The sequence below is a fragment of the Trichoderma asperellum genome, chromosome 1 (genome assembly GCF_020647865.1).
Source record: "Trichoderma asperellum chromosome 1, complete sequence".
Taxonomy (NCBI): Eukaryota; Fungi; Ascomycota; class Sordariomycetes; order Hypocreales; family Hypocreaceae; genus Trichoderma; species Trichoderma asperellum.
The window spans coordinates 3,013,412-3,037,392 of NC_089415.1; the positions used below are offsets into that span (position 1 = coordinate 3,013,412).

The 23,981-nt window shown below is 49.9% G+C and overlaps 8 protein-coding genes across 8 annotated transcripts; 5 read left to right on the top strand and 3 right to left on the bottom strand.

The window, feature by feature from the left end:
• Positions 1 to 2,835: 2,835 nt before the first annotated feature.
• On the top strand, positions 2,836 to 3,196 carry TrAFT101_000946 (uncharacterized protein; the record flags this gene model as incomplete). The annotated part of the gene is made up of 2 exons (XM_066126202.1): positions 2,836 to 3,008; positions 3,112 to 3,196. The coding sequence occupies 2 exons, from the start codon at positions 2,836 to 2,838 to the stop codon at positions 3,194 to 3,196; spliced, it is 258 nt and encodes an 85-aa protein (XP_065982301.1).
• A 291-nt stretch (positions 3,197 to 3,487) lies between these two features.
• Positions 3,488 to 3,823, bottom strand: TrAFT101_000947 (uncharacterized protein; the record flags this gene model as incomplete). Its single annotated transcript, XM_066126203.1, has 1 exon — positions 3,488 to 3,823. One exon carries the CDS (start codon positions 3,821 to 3,823, stop codon positions 3,488 to 3,490), a length of 336 nt encoding a protein of 111 aa, XP_065982302.1.
• A 1,768-nt stretch (positions 3,824 to 5,591) lies between these two features.
• Positions 5,592 to 5,990, top strand: TrAFT101_000948 (uncharacterized protein; the record flags this gene model as incomplete). Its single annotated transcript, XM_024899133.1, has 1 exon — positions 5,592 to 5,990. The coding sequence occupies one exon, from the start codon at positions 5,592 to 5,594 to the stop codon at positions 5,988 to 5,990; it is 399 nt and encodes a 132-aa protein (XP_024765180.1).
• Positions 5,991 to 6,797: 807 nt separating this feature from the next.
• Positions 6,798 to 8,407, top strand: TrAFT101_000949 (uncharacterized protein; the record flags this gene model as incomplete). Its single annotated transcript, XM_024910889.2, has 6 exons — positions 6,798 to 6,861; positions 6,925 to 7,138; positions 7,213 to 7,265; positions 7,340 to 7,624; positions 7,691 to 8,013; positions 8,081 to 8,407. 6 exons carry the CDS (start codon positions 6,798 to 6,800, stop codon positions 8,405 to 8,407), a joined length of 1,266 nt encoding a protein of 421 aa, XP_024765181.1.
• Positions 8,408 to 13,837: 5,430 nt separating this feature from the next.
• TrAFT101_011985 (uncharacterized protein) lies at positions 13,838 to 16,268 on the bottom strand. The gene is made up of 4 exons (XM_024899238.2): positions 15,913 to 16,268; positions 15,100 to 15,836; positions 14,639 to 15,004; positions 13,838 to 14,573 (listed from the first exon to the last, which is right to left on the bottom strand). Exons 1-4 carry the CDS (start codon positions 16,022 to 16,024, stop codon positions 13,893 to 13,895), a joined length of 1,896 nt encoding a protein of 631 aa, XP_024765183.2. The 5' UTR covers positions 16,025 to 16,268; the 3' UTR covers positions 13,838 to 13,892.
• A 784-nt stretch (positions 16,269 to 17,052) lies between these two features.
• On the top strand, positions 17,053 to 19,493 carry TrAFT101_000950 (uncharacterized protein). The gene is made up of 4 exons (XM_024903318.2): positions 17,053 to 17,239; positions 17,572 to 17,764; positions 17,839 to 18,749; positions 18,807 to 19,493. The coding sequence occupies exons 2-4, from the start codon at positions 17,586 to 17,588 to the stop codon at positions 19,118 to 19,120; spliced, it is 1,404 nt and encodes a 467-aa protein (XP_024765184.1). The 5' UTR covers positions 17,053 to 17,239; positions 17,572 to 17,585; the 3' UTR covers positions 19,121 to 19,493.
• Positions 19,494 to 20,927: 1,434 nt separating this feature from the next.
• On the bottom strand, positions 20,928 to 21,238 carry TrAFT101_000951 (uncharacterized protein; the record flags this gene model as incomplete). The annotated part of the gene is made up of 2 exons (XM_066126204.1): positions 20,928 to 20,999; positions 21,062 to 21,238. The coding sequence occupies 2 exons, from the start codon at positions 21,236 to 21,238 to the stop codon at positions 20,928 to 20,930; spliced, it is 249 nt and encodes an 82-aa protein (XP_065982303.1).
• A 621-nt stretch (positions 21,239 to 21,859) lies between these two features.
• Positions 21,860 to 22,755, top strand: TrAFT101_000952 (uncharacterized protein; the record flags this gene model as incomplete). The annotated part of the gene is made up of 2 exons (XM_024909410.1): positions 21,860 to 22,142; positions 22,211 to 22,755. The coding sequence occupies 2 exons, from the start codon at positions 21,860 to 21,862 to the stop codon at positions 22,753 to 22,755; spliced, it is 828 nt and encodes a 275-aa protein (XP_024765186.1).
• Positions 22,756 to 23,981: the final 1,226 nt, after the last annotated feature.

The following is a 23,981-nucleotide window of genomic DNA, read 5'->3' on the forward strand; positions in this document are numbered from 1 at the left end:
ATATCGGGGAGGGGAGATATGACAATGGGGCCCATCCTCATTACCGTTAGGTTATCGCTCCATGGCCGCAAAACCCCATGGAGTATGTGGTCACGCTTCCTGTCAAATCAGTTGATCGCACGGACAAGGCATGAGTGATTGCGGCTCGCTGCTCGGGCGCTTAGCCAGCCATACGCTTACAGCATAGTGCGCTGTCGGGCAGGTAGTATTCGCATTGGTTCTAACGCTACCCATGCTTGTCCTTCAGGTGAGGCAAGATTGGCTCTGAAGATCGCTGGTCGACGTGACGATAGCCCTCCAACATGACAAACGGAAACCAGGCCGTACACCAAGGGAGAAGCAACGGGCAGTAGAGAAGGGTGAAGAGGTGCCAGCCATATAGCCGAGACACGGCTGCGTTGCCCGTTTTCCGCGAATGGAAACGTCCACTACAACATATTACTGGTTGCCGCTGTCTTTGGTTGAAGCAAGGATAGAGAGATGTCTGGTTGCAGCTGGTTTAACAAGAACGAGATCAGAATGAAACCTCATGAGCCCAGCGAGTGCCAGGCCTACGATGATCAATCTGCTTTGGCCCGCCGGCAGAAAGCTTGCTTCTCCGCTTACTCGTGCTGCGTTGCGGAGTGAAGAATAATCGCTCCTCTGTCCCCAGTCCTAGTGTCAGTAGTGCCGTTTCCGCAACCGAGCCTGTTGATTGAAGCGGCTCTATCGTGATTCCTCTTGGGCGATCTCTACGGTCCATGAGACATGGGGTGCGGATATGCAAATTCTAGCCCTTGTGTGCAACACACACATTCCCCAGACTTTTCCTTCTTTCCTATGATTGCCAGTCCGCCAACCGGCGCCGAGTGGCGTTCGCCATTCCTAGCGTGCCCTTGGAAAGCCAAAAGTACTCCCGTACATGCTCCGGTGGTCCAAGATACGCTCCCGACTATCTGTTCTGCATGACTCTTCACCTTCCTTATTCTCGCGGCAACAAAGTCTGGGAGACAGAGGGCCCTGTCAAATTACGCTACCTCCATTCTTGCCCCGGCCGGGGTCCCCAGAAACACCCCCTGGTTCCCTCCCTACGGTAGAATGTGGGGGTTGCTATCTCTGGACAGATACTCTCCGTTTTCCCTGCAATTGGTGCGGCGCAGAGCAGAATAAGAAAGAGATTGCTAGTCCAGTAGTCTATCCACCGTCCCCATTCAACTGTCTTACTGGTATTATCCTTATCAGCAAGGCGTGCTATGCGGCTTCAGCAGCAAGAAAAGAGATCCGCAATGGTGTTGGAGCGCCCCCATCGACGGTCTAGGCATCCGTAAAAGCGAATTCGCCATTTCGATTAGCGCGCATTCTCAGCTCTTTTCTGCGACCGAGAACGGGCCTTCCCAGAGGTTGCTCTCGGTGTATTGATGTATCTGTGCTGCCTGTACTAGGCCTTTCAGCTTTGTGCCTGTACCACCATCAGCTTTCCTGGTACGCTCGATGCTGCATGTACCTTCAACCCTTGCGCCCCTAGGCTGCTTCAGGAAATTCCGGGGTGCCCATTGATCTTAGATCTCCTGAAATGCTGCTCCCTTGTCACCGAACCAAACCGCCACGTAACTTTTCTCGGAACGGGGAAGCCCGGCCGACACCCCGGACAAGGGAACTTTGCAGCAGCACTGAGAATACGACCTGAGCTTGGACGCAGCGCATGAAACAGAGGTTACAGAGCCTGAGGTACATATCGGTTTCATAGCCCCAAAAAAAGAAACGATCAAATCTTCCGCCAATACGGGGTTATGCACCGCACAAGACCTACACGCCAAAGGAGCAGAAAAGGAGTGAGGAGCTTGATGGTTGCGACTCGGTCTGGAATAACAAGACGGCTCCGGCATCCTTCTCTAGATAAACTAATAACCAATCCTTCGCGTTTACTCGGCGATCTATCATAACGCCCCATTCGCAACACCTATACTATTGGAATACATCAAGCAGGATTACCGCTACCAACGGTGGCATAACTGATGAGGCCATAGTAGCGCCATTTTCGCTCAGGTGTTAGTATCCTGACGATAACCCTGGCAACCTCCACCAGTGCAAGTCAGTGCCCGCCTAAAGTCCGCACAGGGGGACATGCAAAAGAGAGATAAGGAATATCTGAGCACGAGGCATGATTGATGCGCATGGCCCTCGTTGAATATTCGGTCCATCTATGGGCTACTTTTGCACTCCGTATCAGATATCTGAAAGTGCCTGTTTCCCCCGGATCAATACTCGGCGCAAACGGCTGGTTACTGCGTACATTCCAGTCCAGGAGGAATACGCCTCATAATTGAGGATGACTAGTAGCAGTTTGCTTTTCTTTTTTCAGCAGGAGAATACTATGTTGTGTGCATAAGGTTGGGAGTAGGAGCACCGGTGCCAGGTTGAGCATGGCATGCAAGGACCAACCAACATACATATTCCTCCTCGTTTCAACCGAGATGCCGGTTCGCAATGGATCTCCCCAAAGGGAAAACCTTCCAGATACGGCCAGAGACTTGACATCCAACGTCCCGGCAGAGTCGGCCTCTTCGGCTGAATTACGGAGGAGCAGGGTCCAACTCTAGAGCCAAAGCACATGTCAAAGAAAGTACTAGGTATTCAGTGTACCGTAGTATTGACAGAAGAACATGCCAGATTCGACTTCAGGCTGGGGATCTATTTTCCTGAAATGCCTGCCAAGCCTTGCCTTGGGAACAATATGTTGGTGGCAATGCTGGGATACTGCATCCGGGTCTCCTCGGATCCCTATCTTCACCACAGCCGCCAAGAAGCCAAAAAGTCCTGTTTTCACATGTAACACGAAATTGTACACGCAGGGACATGAGCTTGGCTTTGCGGGCTCCAGCCAGTCGCCTCAAGAATCCCTTTTACCGGTTCAGCGCGCACGAGAGCAGGCTACTGACCGAAAGGCCCCAAATCAGACCTCAATATCGCCCACGTGCTTATCTCTACTCCCAAAATTTCCGGCCAATTTCCCCAGAAGGCGGGGCTCGGTATGCTGGAGACGGGCTATTCACCTAGTTTTTTTTTTTTTTTTTTTTTTTTTTTTTTCGCCTGTAACGCATCGAAGGGCTTGATTTTTCGCCCGTGCGATAGCCGAGCAATGGCCGAGGCCATTGGCTGCTTGGCTTCGAAGATTGCAACACTTGTGCTGATAAGAGACGATCCCGCCGCCGGCTAATGAATTGGCAAGTTTCACGCCCAAAGGGGTGTACGGCAGAGAACGGCTAATAGCGCTTTTCCGTGCTATTACCTACATTGCTACTGTACTCGTGGTAGCTGATGGTCAGCGCCAGCCGAAAAGAAAATTGAGTGAGAAAGTCAAAGGGCCAATGGGGTCCTAAAGTGGCATCATCAAGCCCTCAAGCTTGGGGTCCAGGCAGGGACTTTTTATTTCTTCCTTTTTTTTTCTCGTCCTAACCCTTCTCATTTTCTTACGATGCAACGTGTTACGCCTCCATGGGGGTGTGCGCTAAAACCTGGAGAACCTTCGCCTCGCCACGATTTCCGTAGTTGTCGAAACGCAAAAGTGCGGGCACCTCTGTTCCATGTCCTTGTGCACGCATTGGATATAGCCTGTCGTAACGTCGAGGCGCTCTTTCGGCCTCTCCCCGTGAATAACAAGGGAAAAATGGCAATACTGCAGGGTATAGGGCAAAATCTTGGTCTGGGGGATACCGTAAGCTCTAATTCTTCCGCAAACCTTCTTCAACATGACGAGTCGTTTTGTGTCGATGGCCGCTACCCAACATCGAGAATTGCCTTTAGGCTGAAACATTGTTGAGTTTTTTATCCCTTTCCTTTTCATATTTGCAATCTTCTATGCCTTTTACCCTGTCCGCCTGACGCAGGAACAAACTGCCGTTACGATTAATGAAGTAAAAGAGGGGCTCATCATTCCCTCACCCCACGGGGAGACAGGAAAAGATGGGGATGCGATACGTGCCATGATTCGGGGTGTGGCTGTGGTGGTAGTGGTGGAGGAGAGACAGGCTTAGCAAAACTGCTGCGAGTGTCTACTCATGGTTCGACTTTGCTCAATGCAAAGACGCATACTAATTGGCTCGGCTGCGAACTGGTTTGCTGTCACACAGCGACTGGCACCACGTATGATGCGTGACAAGAGAGGTTTCAATGTAACGCGCGCGAACTACAGGCCAGCGATTCGCCAAGCTAACAAAGGCTGCATTTACACCCAAAAGCAACCATGGCCTATCATGATGCCAGGGCCTTGGAAATGTCGTACGGAGGGTGAAACTGGGCTTCGATTCCCTCTGCGGCTTGTTTGTGCCGCACTGCCCCTTACAGCCCGACTTCGTTTTCGCTTCCCAATCCACCCCCAACTTGGTTTACGATTTTATTACTACCAGTACAGTATGTACTTACCATCGTATTTGTTGTGTGTGTGTGTGTGCGTGCGTGTCCATTGCTGTGGGAGAATCTCGGCGACGCCGCGCGAGTAGCCTTGTCTTGGGGGTCACTGAACACACCCCCTTTGTGGCGTTCTAGAAAAGAAGAAAAGACCCGCTCCACGGGAGCATGGCCGTATGGGGGACCGAGCAAAGAAAAGAAGAGAAAGAAAAATATCCTTGGAAGTGTGTGCCTACGTGTGCGTGCGGCATAAGTTTTATGTACATGTCTTTTTTGATATGTGCCTGCCCGGAGTACGCCGAGCTTCCCTCGAAAGAAAAGGCCGCATTAGGCTGCGAGGCGGACTTTGCTTGGCGGGAATAGTTTGCGGCGTTATGGAGCATTCAAACATGCTTGCCTGCCTTTTCAGACAGTGAGCCTGGAGATACAGGGAGCAGTGGTTTTGCATCGTCGATGGCGAGAGAAGGCTTGCAGATCTTGCTAGGCTGCCATTTTACCCCATACAAATCTCGACAAAGTATGGCGTTTTCCCCAGATCTAGCGCATGGAAGTTTCTAGACTGCAGCGTAACTCGCTCTAACAGCATCTGAGGCGCAAATCTCGCACCTTAATTCGACCATCTGTGGCTTGCCCTATGGCACTCAAACACAGTACGGCCGAGATGTGGCTAAGACCCTGGGCTAGATCTTGCAAGACTCAACCCCGGGAATGAGGGGTTCTCTCTCGTTCGGGTTATGTCAACTTATACGGCATAGATGAGTTGACGTCTTTCGGCTACTCCTCTGTTCATGTCTTTATTAGCTAAAAAGTCCTCTCTTTCGACTGGACTCTTGGGCTTCTACTGAATGAACATTGCAGCATGGAGTGACGTCAATCAGCGCCCTTTTGCTGCTGCTTGCGGAGTTCTTCCTCGGCTCGTATCGCAACTGTTGAATACGAAACAAATATTGCTGAACTTGGGAAAGCAAAACTTCTCTATGGCTTCGTAGTTACGAATAGAGCCGATATATATAAGCAATGAGTTAAATTTAAGCATGCTCATTGCGCGGATATCTTTGCGTTGTTGCTTCGGCTTTTGATAGTTGGGATACTACAAGCTATCGCTCTCTCTCTCGCTCTCTCTCTAAAGAACACCACATCTGCGTCTCGGAAAGTCCGCAACAGCAACCTACGCAGCCCAATTGCCTACCTATCAAACCACAATAATGCCCATCCAGTCAGCCATCCTTCGGGTGGCCCGGCCGTCCGATAACATCGACGCCCTGCTCCCATTCTACGTCGACGGCCTCGGCTTCGAGCTGCTCTTCCGCTTCAACCAGCACGAAGGCTTCGACGGCATCATGCTCGGGCACAAGGGTGCAGGGTACCACCTCGAGTTCACGGCAAAGACCGGGCACGCCGCCGGCCGTGCGCCCACGCAGGACAACCTGCTCGTCTTTTACCTGCCTGAGGAGAAGGAGTATGCGGAGGCAGTGGCGCGCATGGAGAGGGCTGGGTTTGGCGCCGTGACGAGCTTCAACCCTTACTGGGATCGATGTGGGAAGACGTTTGAGGATGCGGATGGGTATCGGGTTGTTTTGGCTAGTACCGAGTCGCCGTTTTGAAGGCTATTGAGAGTACAGCATAGTTTGGTAATGGGCATGCGGGGTGGAAGGAGAAGTGATGCTAGGTCTCTCGAAAACAAGCAAATATTGGCATGTAAAACAGCTACTGGACACTATCTACAAAGTGGTACCTTGGTAGTGTGTAGTTGTTAAAAGGTGCCAAGTTGACGCCGAGACAGAGTGGCAAAACACTCAACAATAGAAACCTACCCATCAAAATGCATGCAACGTTGTCAAAAAAACCAAGTGCAAAAAGCACACAAAAAACGGAGTAATACTCGGCTGTATCCTCTCCAATATCAGCACCCCCTTCAGCTGCTAACAGTGCTTTTTCCTTGTACCCGCTTTGCGCAGAGAGTCATGACTAAGGGCCAAGCTATTGAGGTCTGGAATACGCCGCACAGGCGACAAGCTCAAACAGGCCCTGGTAGGCTGAGATTCGCCGATACGAGAGCGCAATTCTCCGCAAGTCTGAGCTGAGGCCTGTAGGATTTCGTGGTGCAAATAAATGCAAGTAAACAGATCAAGGATGAAGAAAATATCAGATGATAGTGACTGACAACAAGCAAAGTGATATTGGGTTGCGATTAAGCAAATAGTATTTGGTTCTTGTGTACTGTACGAGTGTAGATAGATTGCAGTGGAGCTGATTGCCGCTTTCGGACACCCGTAATGTAGTAAACTGAAATCACGTGCTTTCGTGCTTTACTGTGCACGTCTCCAAAATGAACGCCGCTTCACGCCCGTGCAGCTTGCGCAGCCAAGATCGGGTAGCTTGGCCAGAGATCCGGGGCAAGCCGGCTATGGATGATGGATTATCATGCCATCCATGGCCATGATACAGCCAGTTTTGACATCCCAAGCTCGACGCGTGAGTGTTTCTTGTGCTGGCTTGGCTGGTGTGTGTGTGTATGCTAACGAAGGAGGGGTCAAGATCGTCTTCCAACCGTGCCGGCTTCACAAGCTTTGGAAGATTTGAAGGCTGATCCGGCTGCTCATATATCGACGGGCTTGACAGCTCTTGATTGTGCACTGCTGGGACTAGAGGACTCGCAAGATTCGCAAAATGCTACCGTGCATGGCGGCGTCAAGCGAGGTCAGGTAACCGAGATATGGGGTCCTCCTGGCTGTGGCAAGACTGCATTAGGGTAAGAGGTCTCAGTGATATATACATGTATATAAATTTGCATTATGAAGATTTATATACTGATGGATGTTACAGGATCCAATTGGCCGCCAATGCCCTGAGTGATGGTAACGGTGTGGTCTGGGTAGGTCGGTTTGACGAATACAAATGATACTCGATTCTTGATATCGTCACCAGAACTAACACGGGGCATGACATCCAGATTGCTTCCAGAAATTACAAACACAGAGAATAGCAAATGTGCTGAAAAGCGTAAAAGAGTCCCGACTCTTGGCGAATATAGAGAATGTTCAAGACATAGATCCAGCCAAGCTGGTTCGCTACTCTTGCATGACACTGCCTCATCTGCTTGCGCTCATATCTCGACCAGCAACAACCGCTATTGCTGCTGATGTTTCGCTCATCGTCATTAGTTCTTTGTCGGCTCTAATTAATTCTTCCTTGCCGAGGTCATTGGAAGGAAAGGGGGCCAAAAAGCCTGCAAAAGGTGTGTTCTTATACTTATACACCAAGCTCGAGATTTTGTCTTTTTCTCTCACACCTACCTCCTTAGGTCCCACTCAGGCTTCAAAGCGCCTACAAGGTCTACAATTTATAATCACCACGTTGCAAAAGCTCGCCGCGACTAAGAACTGCGCCGTGGTACTTTTATCGCAATGTGCAACCAAGATGCGAAGCGAGCAGATGGCCACACTAATCCCGTCGATCAACACCACGGTCTGGGAGCAGGGTGTGTCTACAAGGCTAGTTCTATTCCGGGACTGGGCGTGGAACGCCAGCAAGTCGTCCAGCGTCTTTCTAGCTGGCCTGCAAAAGATTGATGGCAGGGCGGCCCAAGACGCCGTCGAGCATGTGTCTGCGTTTAAAGTTGAATCTGTGGGTTACATTGATCCTCCTTAAGCGTCGGCATTTGCGAAATACTAATCTCAACTTGGACAACCAGGCCGGCATATCAAGTGTCCACTACGAGGCAAGCAGTTCGGACATGGAGGTGGCGGCTATAGCACCGCGACCAAAAAGGAAACTGGGGCAGACGGACCTGGAGGTGCCAGACAGCGACGACGACGATGAGGACTATGGTTGGGCAGACGAGGATGAAGATGCGTTGCCACCGCCGCCGTCTCAATGGCAAGGGAGTGAGGATCTTATCTTGGGCGAAAACGCTGGCCTAACCGAGGATGAGTCGGAGGCGGAGGAAGGGCTTCAAGATTACTATTATGAGGACGACGATGCCGGGGATGGCGACCGAAGTAACAACGAGACTGACTGACTGATTGAATGACTAGCTGACTACACCGTACTTACCTGGAGAGCTGGGCAGAGGGGAAAAAAAAAAAAAAAAAAAAAAAGAAAAAATTGGGGGTGGCTTAAGCGCCGGCAAACGGCCGAAGAGCCCATTCTGCGCCGTAGGTGTTTCCGAGATGGAGCGCAGATGGAGCCGCATCTCCCCACCAAAGCGGGCGGCTTTTGCTCTCATATCGAGGCAAAGCCCTAGCGAACAATAGCATGACGAGGTGGCGGCGTCGTCCCGGCCGGGATGTTAATTTGGGGTTAGATCCCATTTTCATCGAATAGATGGAGATTTTGCACGCTACTGCTAGGCACGGAGAACTACTCTATATGATATAGCTGTCTGCAAAGCGAGAGCTGATAGTTTTTTCTCTTTCTCTCTCCTTTGTGTTTTGATAGACTAGACTAGAGTAGATGTTGTTGCATTCTAGTTTAATTCTGAGTGTTCCAGCCTCGGCATGTCCATTAGTAGTAGTATCTACATACTTTGCTTCTGCACATTATACCGAGTCGTGATAGCAATACTAAGTCAACTGAAGGCTCCAATGAAATGGTCGAGGCTTATTTAATCGGAGAGACTCTTCCGCGCACATGGCATCTCATCTCTACGACCCTGACTAACTAACAATGAAACAAAAGACGGGATATTTTCGGGTTGCGGAATGATCTGAGTGTGCATATCGCCTGATCATTGTAGCACCCGGTAGGAATATACAGTATGTACCGGAGGAGATGCAAGCTAAGGCCAATTGGATGCGATAGCCCTGTCGTGCTATCACGACGTCATGGACATGGAGTTCAGCTTGGTCCGGCGTCTGAGGCGGGAATAATTGCCTTTTGTTTTTAGTATTACTATTTTTTTTAAAGCCGCCTGAGCCTGGGCAGTGTCTAGAACCGACATGTGATATAAGCTGGGCATAACTCCAGACCGTGGATCCATCTCCCCCCAGCCCGCTATATGGCATTCTGTTGAGTTATTGACTCACATGTTTTTTTTTTCTTGTCTGGTCCACTGGACCTTTGTTTTTTCAGCCCCGTCCAATGTCCGTGTCTGGGGAAGGAGGAGTATCGAGGCGTTAAAATCCACTATGCGCGCTTGGTTGAGCGGGTTGACAATTTCGTTTAACGGTCTACTAGTAAGTTAGGTAGTTGTACATGTATGTATGTATCGAGCGTGAATTGGTGTATAATGATATGTACTGGTCTGGTCTATTGAAGAAGACAAAACTACAGAGCAGTGAATTGATTGACGAATTGGATTGGCTCTACCAAGATATGACGCCTTAAATGCTTGGTGCACGATGCTTCTAGGCAGCGGCTCTTGCTTGGGGAAGATTGCGACTTATCCCCTCTGCTGCGAAGAAACCCCCAACAAGATTCATCTCATCTACGCAACCACTAGCATGTGGTACAGTCCGTCCGTGCTGCGACTCAACAAGGCTCACGATGCTCTGGCATGATGTGATATCGGCCCCCGGCTCGGCTGACATGTGTAGTAGTCAGTCCTTTCGGCTCGGAGCTCCCTCGTACATACAGACAGACAGCCGCAGGGCGTGCGCAGTTGTGCCCGGGACCTTGATGGGCACTGTTCGGCGTCACGTCGGAATTCGCTTTTTTTTTTTCTTTTTCTTTTTCGTTGACGTTTGCCACCTCTTGGCCCGTTTTAATCGATGTCAACTGCCAAGCCACACGATGAGGCTGCCGTCTTGTTCCTGGCTGCCTGCCAAGGACATTGTCAAAGTGTCGCCGAAAGCTTTTTTTTTTTTCTCGTTTCCTGTTAGCCTCGAAAGCAAACAGGGTTCTCTGTCTAAATTTTTTTTCTCTTCTTTTTATTACGCCTTATCAGATCCTCAATAGTACGTAAAAGCTACTGCTAGCCTGGGAATTACTGCTTATAGCAGGGCAGCTAACGCCGTAGATGGCATCACGGAATTCGGTGTCCCATCACAGCCTCAGATTAGAGCATGAGGCCGCCTTGGAGATGCGCGCGGTCCATGCGTCTGCCCACATGCTTCTGGAAAAAAATTCTCCTAATTGCATCAGCGCGGGCTAAGCGTGCCTGTCTCCACCGTTATCTTTTACCTTCTCGCTCGGCTCGCTCTCTCCTGGCTCTTTTGGCGCTGGCTGGTCGCCGGCTTCGCTGGTTTTGAGAAATTTTGACGATCCACAGGCTGCTGCTTGTACCTGTGGGGAAAAGATACATGGCGCAAAATCCCCGATCCGACTCCACGTTTTCGTAGAGACACGCCTCTTAGCCGCTTTTTTTTGCTTCTCTTTTCTTTCTCTTCCCACCAGGGCTATGACTTTTTCCTGCCGAATTTCTTTTTTCAACGACGGACTGCCTTCACAAAGAGTGGAACATGCCCAGGCAGGGCGGGTGGGAGCAGGCAGCCTTATTTTTCTTTGCCTTGTGCCTTATTATGCACAAATGTGGACTCGGATTTAGTCCTGGGATGGGCATGTATCGTCATCGCAACCGTTGTGTGGCGAAGAACTGCCGTGCACGCATGCAGAATGAAGTAATGTAATTCCCAATTGGACGCTGCAGAAAGCCATCCAAGACACGAAAATGGCGAAAGACAAAGGTTCTCCTCAAATCAACCGCAAGGCTTGGCCTCTTCTGCGTGCGGCCGCCGAAAGCCGTCGCCAAGTGCGCATTGAGGCCGGCCGGTTCCAGACGGGAAAAAAGGCCAGTGCTGGCTGGCCTTGGCTTTTTTTTGGCCCCAAGTCAGTCTGAGACATTCAGGCGTGGTGGAGTCTCTCCTCCAGCGCTCTGCTCTGGGGTCTGTTACTCCGTATGGGGTGATGGTTCGAGCAGCGAAAAAGCGCTCAGCCAAGGACGGCCGACCACCGTGCACGCACTATCTGGGCGGACAGTACCTATTGCTATGCGGCGGGTCAGACAATAATACGAGACGAGACGAGGTGCACAGTAGCAATACTGCCAATACGATTACGCTCGTTGCAGAGGCTCGAACAGCCGTCTTACGTCCTCGGCCTGTTTCGTCTTATCGCGACCCGGGCTGTGGTACGATGAGAGGCTCGAAGACGGTTGAGCATTTTCTTACTGCCGAGCGTGACGCAGCCTTGCGCCATTGAAACCACACAGCCGGAAGCGTTGCCGTTATACTGAGCCGCCGTTGAGGGAAATTTCGGAACTGGGCATATGCCACTTACTAACTACCTAGGTAGTAGCTGGCTGGGAGCTTGATCGTTATCAAGGTTACCAAGTGCTGAGTGAGATGCCATGTACTTGCTATTGGTGCCGGCTATGCTGATAACAACTTGTAGATTAGAATTGCGCCGAGGTCTCCCATGGCCCGTCCAGAAAAGAACGCGGCGCCATCCCGTCCACACAACTGCCAACGTGGTCCTCCCCATGCCCGGATCGACGGCTAGCACGCAACAAGCGCGCTGCGGAGATAATGGCATATTCCTGCTACCGAGGACGGGGAGAAAGAAAACCAAGAGGCTGCTACTATGTAATACTGCAGCGCGGCATGGTACAGTATGTGTGTAGTGTAATGGGGTGATAGTATTGCCTACTAGGTACTATTGCAACCGTTTCCCGTGCCACAATGAATGCAACCGCAAAGGTTGGGTTCTTTGCTTAGCGAGCTTGTTTGCTGCTACCTATGCCACTGTGAGCTTATCAAGCTCTAACGAATCGGATGCGTTGCCCGGTTCCTTTGCAGAGGAACAAATGACGCTCTGTTTCTGCCTTCTTATCCCACGGAATCCCGCGGCTATGCCGGGTACTTATGTTTATGAGCCCTTTGCACGATCAATTCGGCCGCTGTCAATGCCCGTCAAGAAGCGTACCAACCTGCCGACATGGGAAATACTGCATGGGGGTCGGGTCGTTGAAAAGCCGCCATTGTCGGCACGCCCCGATTGGAGCCGACTCTGGAGGTGGAGGTGCGAAACGTGGGCATTCTCGCTGCAAGCCGACAAGGGCCGTTATATTGTCAAAAGTGCCCTCACAAAGCTGCTGTCTAGATCGGCGATTGGCGGGGAGCGCAGGAAATGCTACCCTCTGCATTCATTCTACTCTTTATCGCTCACATTTGGACCCCTCAGGTAGCCGTCTTTGCCAACAGGGCTGTCTGCACAATAGTTCTCAATGGGGGCCGAGAACCCCTCGGTAGTGCCATGCGCCATACAGCAGCTTGACACATGCGGAGTGCATGCGTGCGCCGAGCCTAGGCGCAGATACACGCGGGCTGCTAGTTGGATTCCAGACCTATTCGGCCAGAGCAAAAGATCTTTTACGTCAAAGGCTCTTGAATACACATGTGTGTAGTAGCATATAGTAGGCATAGTCAAGGAATGACAATCGCAAACTCCCCCTCTCTACCCTCCACCCCCTCCATTTACTACCATATGCAGTCTATAACGGGAGCCCTGCATCGGATGCGCATCTAATGCTTCCGTGTGGTTACACCATGGTCCGGGGTGAGGGAAAAAGCACAGATGGCAGGGTATAGATCGCTACTGGTCTATGTACGATCGGCTATACATATAAGGTGTAAGGTACTAGCAAAAGCTCCATGCGCTGCGTTGGATAATGCATACTACAGCACGACAGGTACTACTAGTTAGAAATACTACCTGGCGGCAGCAGCATAGTAGTTGTTTGAAACGAGATCTACATGGGGAGAGAGTCTGGGGTCGGTTGCACAGCCATATTACTTGCCTTAGTGTAGGCAAACGGCCCTTCTCACTGGTAAGCATGTGAGTTGCAATGATGAACGCCGCAATACTCCTGCGTCATGGATCATGGTTCATACTTTTAAGCCGGTAAGGACTTCAGTCAGGTCCAGGCCTCGAAGAGCTACTACTATTTCTGAAGCATAATGCATATGCGTATCCGTGTATAAACCTGAGTGAGACTCTCCAAGTAACAGGCTAAATTCCCAAGCTTCATGGGAGCCCTGCTTTCCTTTAGCCGCATTGTCTTTTTTTATTGGGGTTTTGTGCCCAAATCCAAATTTGTCTAGCTAGGGAAAATAGGCATCTCAGGTAGGCCGAATTAATGCTCAACCAACGACATAAGACGCGGGATTGCTTGCTATTGGCTCTATTATAAGAACGGCAGCGGACGGCGAAATACATTATTCCTAGGCAATCCTACGAGCAGCCGTCGTCTTCTTACCCGCTGCCGAGACGGATTTATTCTTCTCTGAGGCTGTGTTATCTGGGTAAATTTGGGACTGAAATGAATACTGGTTTTCTAGCCTATATCGCATGGCTCAAAGCTGTAGATGGGCGACCAACATACTTGAGAGAGCATTGGCGTATCAAAAGGGAAATGTAAGGGGGGGGAATAGTGCTAGAAGAAAATCCACACATTATCGGGAGTAAGAGCATTAAGATTACAAGAGACTTGTCTTAAAACATCAGTGGAGGCAGTAGAAGCAGTAGAAGCAGTAGAAGCAGTAGAAGCAGTAGAAACAGCAGTACAGCTAGCCATCTACAAACTGTAACTCAATAGCATGAAAGGTAAACCAGAAATTAAGACGGCCCTTCAACTCGTAATAGTTCTCCTCCATCGAGCCATCCTCAGACCTGTGGCTGCTCTCAGAGTCAAACGTAACCACAGCGCTTTTAGACGTGCGGGTCTCGCGGATTAGATCACAAACATTCCGTTCGTAATCCTCAGGCATGTAATGCATGCTGAGAGGCTTGTGCCAGCTTTGGACTTCATCCAAGCCCAGGCGGCACTGCCCCAAGGCTCTCTTGGACCCGTTTTCATACTCGACTAGTATGCCCTTGCACAACTTTTTCCAGCCCACGGTGAAGACGTGCACGTCTAGAATGCCCTCTAGAGACGCGGAAGAGAAGAAGGCCTTGGGAGGAGGCGGGGGATTGAGGCCGTATGGGCTAAGGGACGTTATAGTTGGCGGAGGATCTATAACTGGGACAGGATACTGGCTATCGGCGTCACCGTCAGCCACAGTATCGGTGTCGGGGTAGATTGCACTCGGCATAAAGCTGGGTCGTATCTGGTAGATGAGGTTGAAATGTTGCCGCGCATCTTTTTCCTGTATGTATACCGTATCTTCCTCTAGACTTTTTGTTGTGTGTTCACCCCGTTCTTTATAGGGAGTGCCGACCACAATCTTGTCTCCAGACTTTGTATAGAACTGAAAGAAGGATGGATGTTAGTCTTTTTCTCGATCTAGCTCAAGTATCATTTCTTATTCCTTACCGTGAAGTAGCACGGCGTCTTGGGTAACACATGCTTTCTGGCCCTGATCGCGGTGATTACATCTTGCGCTGTCAGCGGCATATAGATCCATTCGATGCCATCGTCCCTGGCCGAAGCGAACATGGCTTCCATGTACTTGAATTTCTCGACATGAGTAGGGGGATGCCGCGTGGAATGCGCATGGATGTCGACAATATGGTGGTTGCGCAGGAAGAAGGAGAGTCCCGTGCAGCAGTTCGGATCCAGACTGACAGAGTTGGTAGAAGAGAGGCTCAATCTCCAAAGGTCGTTGTGTTTGTTTGAAATCGCCGGGGAGCTCCGGATGCCGAAATCATGCAGTCCAACGTGGAAATGACACATTCCGAGCTGAATATATATATATATATCAGTTAGCTTATGACTCGTTTGCATCCAAAAAAAGAAACGAATGGCCAAAATGGAGCAGGCGCTGGTTTACACACCTCGAATTCTATCTTGGCACCCGATAGCCTCTCTACCGTCGCTAGAGCAAATAAGAAAGAAGGGGTAGGTATCTCAGTGCCTGTGGTTGTTGGAACTTCGGGGATCCTTTCAATACTCTTGACGCCACGGGCATCAAGTGTAAGCAAAATAAAAGGGCCAGCAAGATTTTTATCTTGTACAAGCTTGGGGAGCTCGCCACGGGACCACGACAGCACTTTGCGGAGCGGATAGGTAGCAGTTTCAAGCGACTCTGCCAATTCCAGGTCTCGCACCAGCTTAAGAACTGAGCAGTATCTCCAGAGGATATGCGATCTCGAATGGCTCTGGATCAACAGAGCTACTTCTGGCAGGAAAACGTCTCGAAAGCCACATATCTCGCTGATTGTCTCTGGCGGGGGACTTTCCAGAGTGGTGCTGCTCATGAACTTGATTTTTGAAATTATCCCGCGCCAGGCATATCTCTTTCTTCCCGCCAGCCAAAGGCGCCTATAGATTTCTTTCTTTCGTGCAGGCCCATCGGCAACGTTCTTGACAACGCATCGCTGCACAAAGAGATGGAAACAGTCAGCATGTACAGTTATACTTTCGTCCTTATTCCGGCAGGTGATACAATATGGGTTCTTGCAGAAGACTTCATCTTTGCCACATGCGCGCCGGTAGCTATTCTCATACGAATATTCATCGCCCGCAAACATGAAAGCATTGAGAATCTCGATAGATGAGCCTTTCTGAGTTACTGTGGTTTTTTTTTTTCCCCGCCTTTAGCAAATACCTTCTTGAATGAGGAGTAAGGGAGAGAGATTATTACATACTGGCAATGATTGGGCTCTCACGAGGCATAAACAGCTGCCCACAGGCACCACACTGTATTTGGATGCGAATGTGTTCGAGTCCCGGCTTGACTGGGTTCTGATAACGTGACATTTTTTTCTTTTAATGTGATTATGAAATGAATATGATTGTATGTTTGCGTAGTCAGGTTTAGATTTTTTCTCTCTTTTTTTGATATGAATGTTTTGAGCTGCAATGAGAATTTCGAGCCACATATAAATAACGAAATTGCTGCAATGGGCAACGATATGGAATTGCTAATGAAGACTCAGTGTGGGCAAGGCTGAGGGCAAGGCTGACTGCTGCCTGGTGTTGTTGGGTGTGATGAAAGCCCCTCGTCGAAGGATTGTAGGGCTATGTATAAGTCAGTCTCAATTGGTGGAAATTGATCTGGGGGGCTGTATAGCAACGAATGATAGAGTCTATCAGCCTAAAATTTACTACTATCCATCTGCATAGTGAAGATATTCGGTCTTGGCATTGTTATATCAGAGCTTAGCTAGCTAGCGGTGAACGAGTGGGAACTCGGACTATCACTGCGAAGAATGTGAAATGTCGTCGATCTGCATGTCCAATTATAGTTCGATCTGCTCTGGTAGCAACTTGAGCTGGTGAGGATCATTGGCTATAGCAGCTATTCTAAGATAGGAGTTGTTCTCTTTGACTAGCGCTATCATATATGATACAGTTGGATTAACTCACCTATAGACTAGACTAGATGCTCACATTATGGTTGATAGAATAGTATGCTGAATGCAGATCAGATTGTGTATATATGCATCTATACTAGAAGAGCAGCGCGACGATGAGCATTTCAGCTACATCACTTCCCGCCGCGCTGAAAATAAACAAATCTACCTGATATTTGATCCTGAAGCCCATATTTGTGTTTTATCTGTATAGAATGGCATCCATCACCTACAAGCCCAGCTGACTGGCTATTCATAAATCTAGCCTGAAGCGAACCCAACAAAATTCCAGGGTAGGCATGCAACCTTCCCTTTTGTCTGGACTTACATAAGCCGCAAACACGACTGCAAGCCACACGCGCCACACCTGATTCTCAGCTCCAGAAAGTCGCCTTCATGGCTCTTTTACTCGCAATTTCTCTGCCGGCGAAGAACACCATTTGCGACGATAATTAAAGACCATCACCAACCAGATATTTCTTGACATTTCTCTTTTGAAAGCTCACAGAACGCCCCGAATTGATTTTATTGCATCGAGCGCTGCGGCATGTCCCAGAGCCAAAATTGACAAGAGGTACGAAGAGTCTATTAGAGTTTTTGGCGTTTTCAGCATACCTTAGTGAGTGAAGCAGCCGATCGCGAGCGGCATCCTTTAATTCTTCTCTCTCTTCTCTTTCACCTTTTGTTTTATTCCGGGATCTACAGACGCGCTCATAACGCTTCAAGTCTTCTGGCTTCTCAATTTCGTGTGATTCTAGAATGACTCTCGCGTGGTGGCTTCATCAGTAGCGTGAGCAGCACCGTCCTATATGAGATTTCGATGCGTTCGTTCGCATGTCTGCCTCATTGCATCGGCTTCTCTCCATCGTCTTCACACCCACTGCACTCTCTTGAGCTATTGCGATTGTTTACTTGGCAGTTTTATGTGACTTTTGCTAATTCCTTCCTCAGGTCAATATCTTACGATGTCTCCTGATCCACCCTCTAAAGAGGCAGCCCCAGAGGCAGCTGCAAATGGCGCCATAAACGACACTCCAAATGGAATCCCAAAGGAAGCCCCAAAAGAAACCCTGACAGAGACCCCCAAAGAAGCTTCAAGAGAGATACTAAAAGAAGACGCTGCTAAGAGACCGTTTTCCTGGACGTGAGTAATTTTGTAAAATAGAGAAAAGACTCTCCGGCCGCCGCGGCATTACGCAAGTGCTAATAACACCCAAGTCAACCACATCCCATATTCGTCATCATCCTTGTAGGTGCCGATGAGCAACCGTTTGGCATTCAGAAAGACTTTCTCTGCGATCGTTCTGAGTTCTATCAGAAATATTTCGAGGAAAATGTCAAAGAGGCTGCGGTAGAGCATATTGTGAAGCTTCCAGATGCAACGCCCGAAGTATTCGGATTGATACAAAGCTTTCTCTACAGCGGAAAGATTGCAGACGACAGCACCAACGTTAATTCCTACGAATCACTTGTTGGCCTCTGGAACTTGGGTCACAAACTTGCCATCAAGGGGCTATGCGAACATACACTAGAAGCAATGGTCGAATGCCGACGAACCACCGGCCGCATCCCGGCAACGCCTCTCCTTATCCAGGTCTGGAGAGACACCCCCGAGGGCTCTTCCATCCGAGTTCTCCTACTGTCTTGGGCTGCGGAATATATGAGATCTTCAGATGCAAGAGCAGAGTTTGCCAAATCATTGCCCCAAGAAGTGTTGAGTGAGCTCGTAGTCACGATGAGCTCGTTTGAGACGACAGCTCCTCCAGCCTCAACTCCAGCCCCAGCCCCAGCTACCACTACTGCGGCAGTTGCCGTTGCTGCCGTTCCCCCAAGTTCAATTAAAACTTCTAATACCCCTATCACGACAGTGATTCGAAAGAATGTCCATTATCTCGATGAACTGACTGACGAGGAAGCCCTTGGTGCAAAGAAGAAGAATAGGCGATCTAGCGGTATATCTAGCGACACCAGCTCAAGCCGCAAGCAACATCGCAAATCTGGCTCTTCTCCGCCTCTGAAGCCACAGAAGCGACGCACAAATGCAGCTATTTTAGATGGCAAATCATTTTCAACACACCAGAAGCTCGACTTTTGTGCCGACTTACTGAATAGAATGCTGTCAGGGCCAGGTAAAATTATACAACTGGCTGATGCTCTGGATAATCAAGTCACTAACCCATTGATAGGATTCTGGACTCGTCTTGTCGGGCCTTTCCGGGAGCCAGTCGATCCTGTCGAGGATGGCGTGCCAGATTACCTCGACAAAGTCTCAAGGCCAATGGACCTCAGCACTATCAAGCAGAAGATGGACCAGAAGCAGTACGCAACCGAAGAAGACTTTCTAGTTGACGTGCGCCAAATCTTTGAGAACTGCTTCACGTATTGGAAGAAGGGCGACCCGATGTGGGCGGCAGGCGAGAGACTTCAGCGGACGTTTGAAGAAAAGTTTTCGCACATGAACAAATGGATTGCCAAGCTGGGAGGCGAGGAAGGCGAGTAGGGAAGCTCGGAGTCCGACCACAATAAAGCCAAGGGTCGGAAAAGTCTGCCAAGCGAACGGCCCAAATAAAAGGAGCTGGAGGAAAATGAATTGAGGGAGGTAATAAAGTGGGATGGCTAGGTCTATGATACTGACGTTATGTGTTCGGTAAGCTGAGAAGGAGAAGTTTCTGTTTTCTTTTTCTAGCAGGGGATAATGGCTGTGGACTACGAATTTTATAAGCCGTGTGGTTGTTTTGCCATCAAGATGGTTAGCAGATGTTTGCTGGTGGATGAGGCCTCGAGGGCGTAATGATAGTTTTAGCCTTAGGACGGTAGGATCTTAGGCAATTCTGTAGGATTAATGGAATGTATAGTATTGGGAGGATGGGAAACTGTTTATGTCTCTCTCCTCTTCTCCTTTTCTACTGTATCTTTAGCTCCTAACTTGAAGGCCACTGAGCAATGCGAGTTAAGCCTACAAAAGGCTGGTGTAGTAACGCAATTAGACCAACTTTGGAGATGCGACTGGATCACGCGAGATGGCTGAAACTAAGTCTATATATTAAGTTTTACAGCATTGCATCTCTAGGTAGTCAGCCGTAGGAGCCGAGGGCCTAATTCGATTGACATATCCGAAAACACTTTGGCGTGAGTGGTAGCAGCATGAAGCGTACCATCTCTGTATTAATTCGGCTTACACAATAGCTTCAGGCTGGTCGCTTGCGAAACCATGCCGTTAGCCATTCCAAGATGACATCACTAAAATGAGAATGACTACCAATCTAACCCACGAGAGCAGGGCTTCATGCGCTTGTTGCACGTCCGGGTGATATCGCTTCTGCTACTCTGTACAGCAGGTAGCATCGTCATGGTCTCCTCTTGTTCTGCCGGGTATGTATACATGCCCAGCAGAGAGACGAGAGATTACAGTTGGTGTTTCGCACGTCGCGGTAAGGTCAAGGACCCCTTTTCTGTTTCCAATTTCAATGGCTGGGGGCCGGCATTATGCGCATCGCACGGCAGTACAACCTACTACTGCACAACTCCCGCGATTTAAGCTTCTCCCTTGTTCTGCTCTTGTACAAGCACGTACTGCAGCTAATCTGGGTAATTAATCATCCATCAACGAGAAATACCTACAACTAAGAAAGATGACTGGGGGAAGGTTTTAGGCATGGTGAGACAGCACGTGAACGCGAGGGGGGCAACACACGCATGACTGCATGGGCACAGAGCGAGATGCGGCAATGTCGGATGTGCGTGATCAGAGTTTTGTCTTGCATCCGAGAGATGGTGACAACATTTGTCTCCCTCCAGCTCTCCCTCTGTCTTTTTCTGCCCTTTTTCGTTGCCATGTAGCCGCGATCGGCAGTGGTCAACCCAACAACCGGTAATTGCTCGTCTTGCTGGCGGTGAGAGGGTAACGCTGCCTGTGCTTTATTGGTGGATTCTGAGCGGGCATTGGTGAAACCAGGATCCTTTGGTGTGTGCTGTACAACAGGTGCAAAGGATGTGTGTGCGTGTGTAAGTGTGTGTGTGCCTGGACCTCTGCATAAACAACGAGTGGCAGGCCATAGCCGTAGCTGTAGCTGTAGATTAAATCAAAGCGCGCGCTGAGCTGCAAAAGCCATCCATCCATCGGCCCAAGGCCGTCCAATATCGGTCAGTCGCATGGTGTAGGTGAGAGCGAGGTATTATCCTCCCACCATTCTCCGCAAAATGGCCGACGTCGCTTAATTACCCCAGCGCGGTTCATGATCTGCTCATCCCATCCCCAAGAAGCGAGAACACACCAGACTCGTCCAATGCCTATGTTCGAATTGCCTTCATTTTCTTTTCGTCACCGCCGCCCGTGCTGGGGCGCCATCGAGAAGTGGAGATGGGAAATGAGCTTGTGCCTGGTACCTTGCAGCTAGCGGGTTTAGCCTTGTGTCTGCTGCTCTAGAGGTCTGGGACTAACGTGTTTTTGGACGATTGGGCCGGGGACCTTGGGCTTTTGCTTGAGCTGAGCTGGGTGGGAGCACCGGCGGCGACTCGTGGCGATGGCCTCGTCGTGGTGGCTTCTCGCGGGCGCGTAGAGGAAACGAGGCAAACAAGCCAAAATGAAGCTGCTGGGAGCTCGGCACCAAAGCTGCATATGGATGCAGATGTAGATGAGTCAATGCTCACTTCAATCAGGGCATCTCGCCTCTTTGTCTTCTGGCGTCTCGTCTCGTCTCGTCTCGCTTCGCTTGGTGTGGCCTCGCCGTGCGCGCACCGAAGAACTTTGGCGCTGCTGGGAAATTGCAGATGTCGAAAAAGGAGTCAATAGCTAGGTGCTATGTAGGGGGGCAACGCTGGCGAGCTCCTCCCCCTGCCCACTATCGCCCATCCACTAATCCACTAGCTCCAGGTACCCAAACCTTGCCCTGTAAATCACCAACGCTGCGCTCCGACCAGCTGCTGCGCGGCGCCCATTGGCTGCGGCGCCGGCAGACCCCTGCTCATCTCTCCCATCTCCATCCACATCTCGAAAAGCTTTTTCTTCTTGTCTCTCCCGCCTTCGTTTCGTCTTTCCTGCAGTTTTATTCACGCTCATTGAAACAACCAGAGTATTCGTCAATACTCGTTCCATTCTTTTTTCTGGGTCGCTACACGCCGCTGTGCAACCTCAACCTTCGTTTCGCAACCTCACGAGCCTCGTCTCTCGCCTCAGAACGAATAATCCAACTGTCCTACCGCGACAACTGTCCATCCTTAATTCTCTCACCGCGTCAAGATGCTTTTCCGAACCGCCACTTCTGTTGCCATTCTGGCCGCCGCCGCTCATGTCAGCGCCGAGCCCAAGCCTTACCGCCTGGCCATGATGCCCGTCCTTGGCATGAGCCTCGGTCGCCGCGACACCAACGGATACAAGCCCGAGCAGACTCAGTGCGGTGATGGCGAGACTTGCTCCGAGGCCTGTGGTGCTTCCTACACCGAGTGCTCGGCCGGCAACACCAAGCTGTCTCACTGCTACAACCCATCCGCTGGCCAGAGCTGCTGCACTGACGGCTCCGGTAGTATGTTATCACTTCCCTTGGCTACGAATATGAATGACCGTTCCGAGTATGCTAACCAACAACGTTAGACGCCTGTGACTCTGGCTACTACTGCACTCACGACTCTGCTCTCACCACCTGGTGCTGCCCGAACAGCATGGATCTCGCTGCCTGCGCCGCTGCTTACAAGGTAGCCGGCTCACTCGAGGCTGCCACTGCTCTCCCTTCGACTTCCGCCGTCAGCACCAGCACTTCCAGCACCAGCACCACTCCTGTCACCACCACTGCTGCTCCCACCACCACCAGCTGCACCGAGTCTTCCACCACCACAGCCGCCCCTACAACTACCGCTGCTCCTACGACCACTGCCGCTGCCACCACCACTGAGGCGGAGGAGACCACTGCTGCTCCCGCCACCAGCGCCGGCTTCACCAGCGCCTATGGCGGCTTTAACAGCACTGCCACCGCCGCTGTGCCCACCAAGCCCAACCAGTCCAAGACTCCTCAGGGCCCCGTTGCTTCCATCTCCACGGGTGCTCCTCAGCCTCCTCAGTCCTCCACCATCAGCGGTGCTGCCACCACCAGTGCTAGCGCCCTGCTGCTCCTCGCTGCTGGTGTCATTGCTCTCCTGTAAGAATTTGTGACGGAGTAGAGACGTGGTATCAACGTCGGGTAGCCAACAGCAAGAGTTTCACTGCTCAGCGCAGCCACGAGGTTTTACGAGTCTACGACATAAGCGCACATTTTCTTTGGGGGCAGTATATCTTTGGGAGATGGGAAGAAGACTTTAGGGGTGTTTTTTTGTTTAATAATATGGAGGTCTTTTCTCTGGTTTTTGACTTTGCATCTTCTCTTGTGGTTTTCAATTTTTTCGAAAAAAGTGCGATGATTCCCCTTCGATAGTTGTTGCAATCTCCATTTTCTTTTTTTCATGGAGCTTTGCGGCAGGATATTTTTTGGTTGGTGTTTTTTTTTAGGGAGGTTATATATGGTCTGGTGGACAAAACAGAAGAAGAGAAGAAAATTAATTAATTTTGATTGCGCCAAAGATTGAGAGAGAAAATTTCCTTGAAGTGTTATATCATACCCATACCTTTTATACCTACAACTTTGTTTACCGTCTGTCTCCATTTTGTCTATTATATATGCCTTATTATCACAGTCGTTATTATCCTAGTTGATCTTTCCTTTGCCAAGAGCTTTTTTTTTTTTCAAGTTTGCTTTATTTGTCTTGTTTTCAAAGTTCGACTCGATGTGTGATTGTGATCAAGTGTCGATGCAAAGGGAATGTGGCGGTCGTCAATGTGGCGTCTCCAGCAATGATATCATAGCTTCGCATTGTCATTCATCCATGTCTCCATTCCATGTTGGCCATTGCGCACAGATGCGGCAGAGACAGCAAAGATCGCGGGGAAATAGGGGTGAAGCGATGTTCAGGGGGAAGACACGGGAAGCCTCTGCAAATGAGATTGGAGATACGAGTTGCGATGGAGAGATTTAGTTTAGTATACATGTATTCGCACGTTTACACTGCCACCTCCACATTTTCGCGTATTGTGCCTGGTTATGCAGTGCACAAAATAAATAAACAAACAAATGAATGGTTGCTTTGTTCAAGTAATGATACGAGATTTGCTTAATTTGGTCATGATTGGTGTAAAATATGGAATGGAGTCCAGCTCATATAATGTGGCCATGGCAATGATGAAACGCGATGGCGATGACGTCGCTCTCAAACAACACAAATCTTTAAGATGATCATGTCACTGCTGTGTGCGCGTTTTATTTTCTCGCACGGGCACCTAAGAACTTATAAAAATGTCTCGGACAAAAACTCATCTCGGTGAGAGTCATATATAT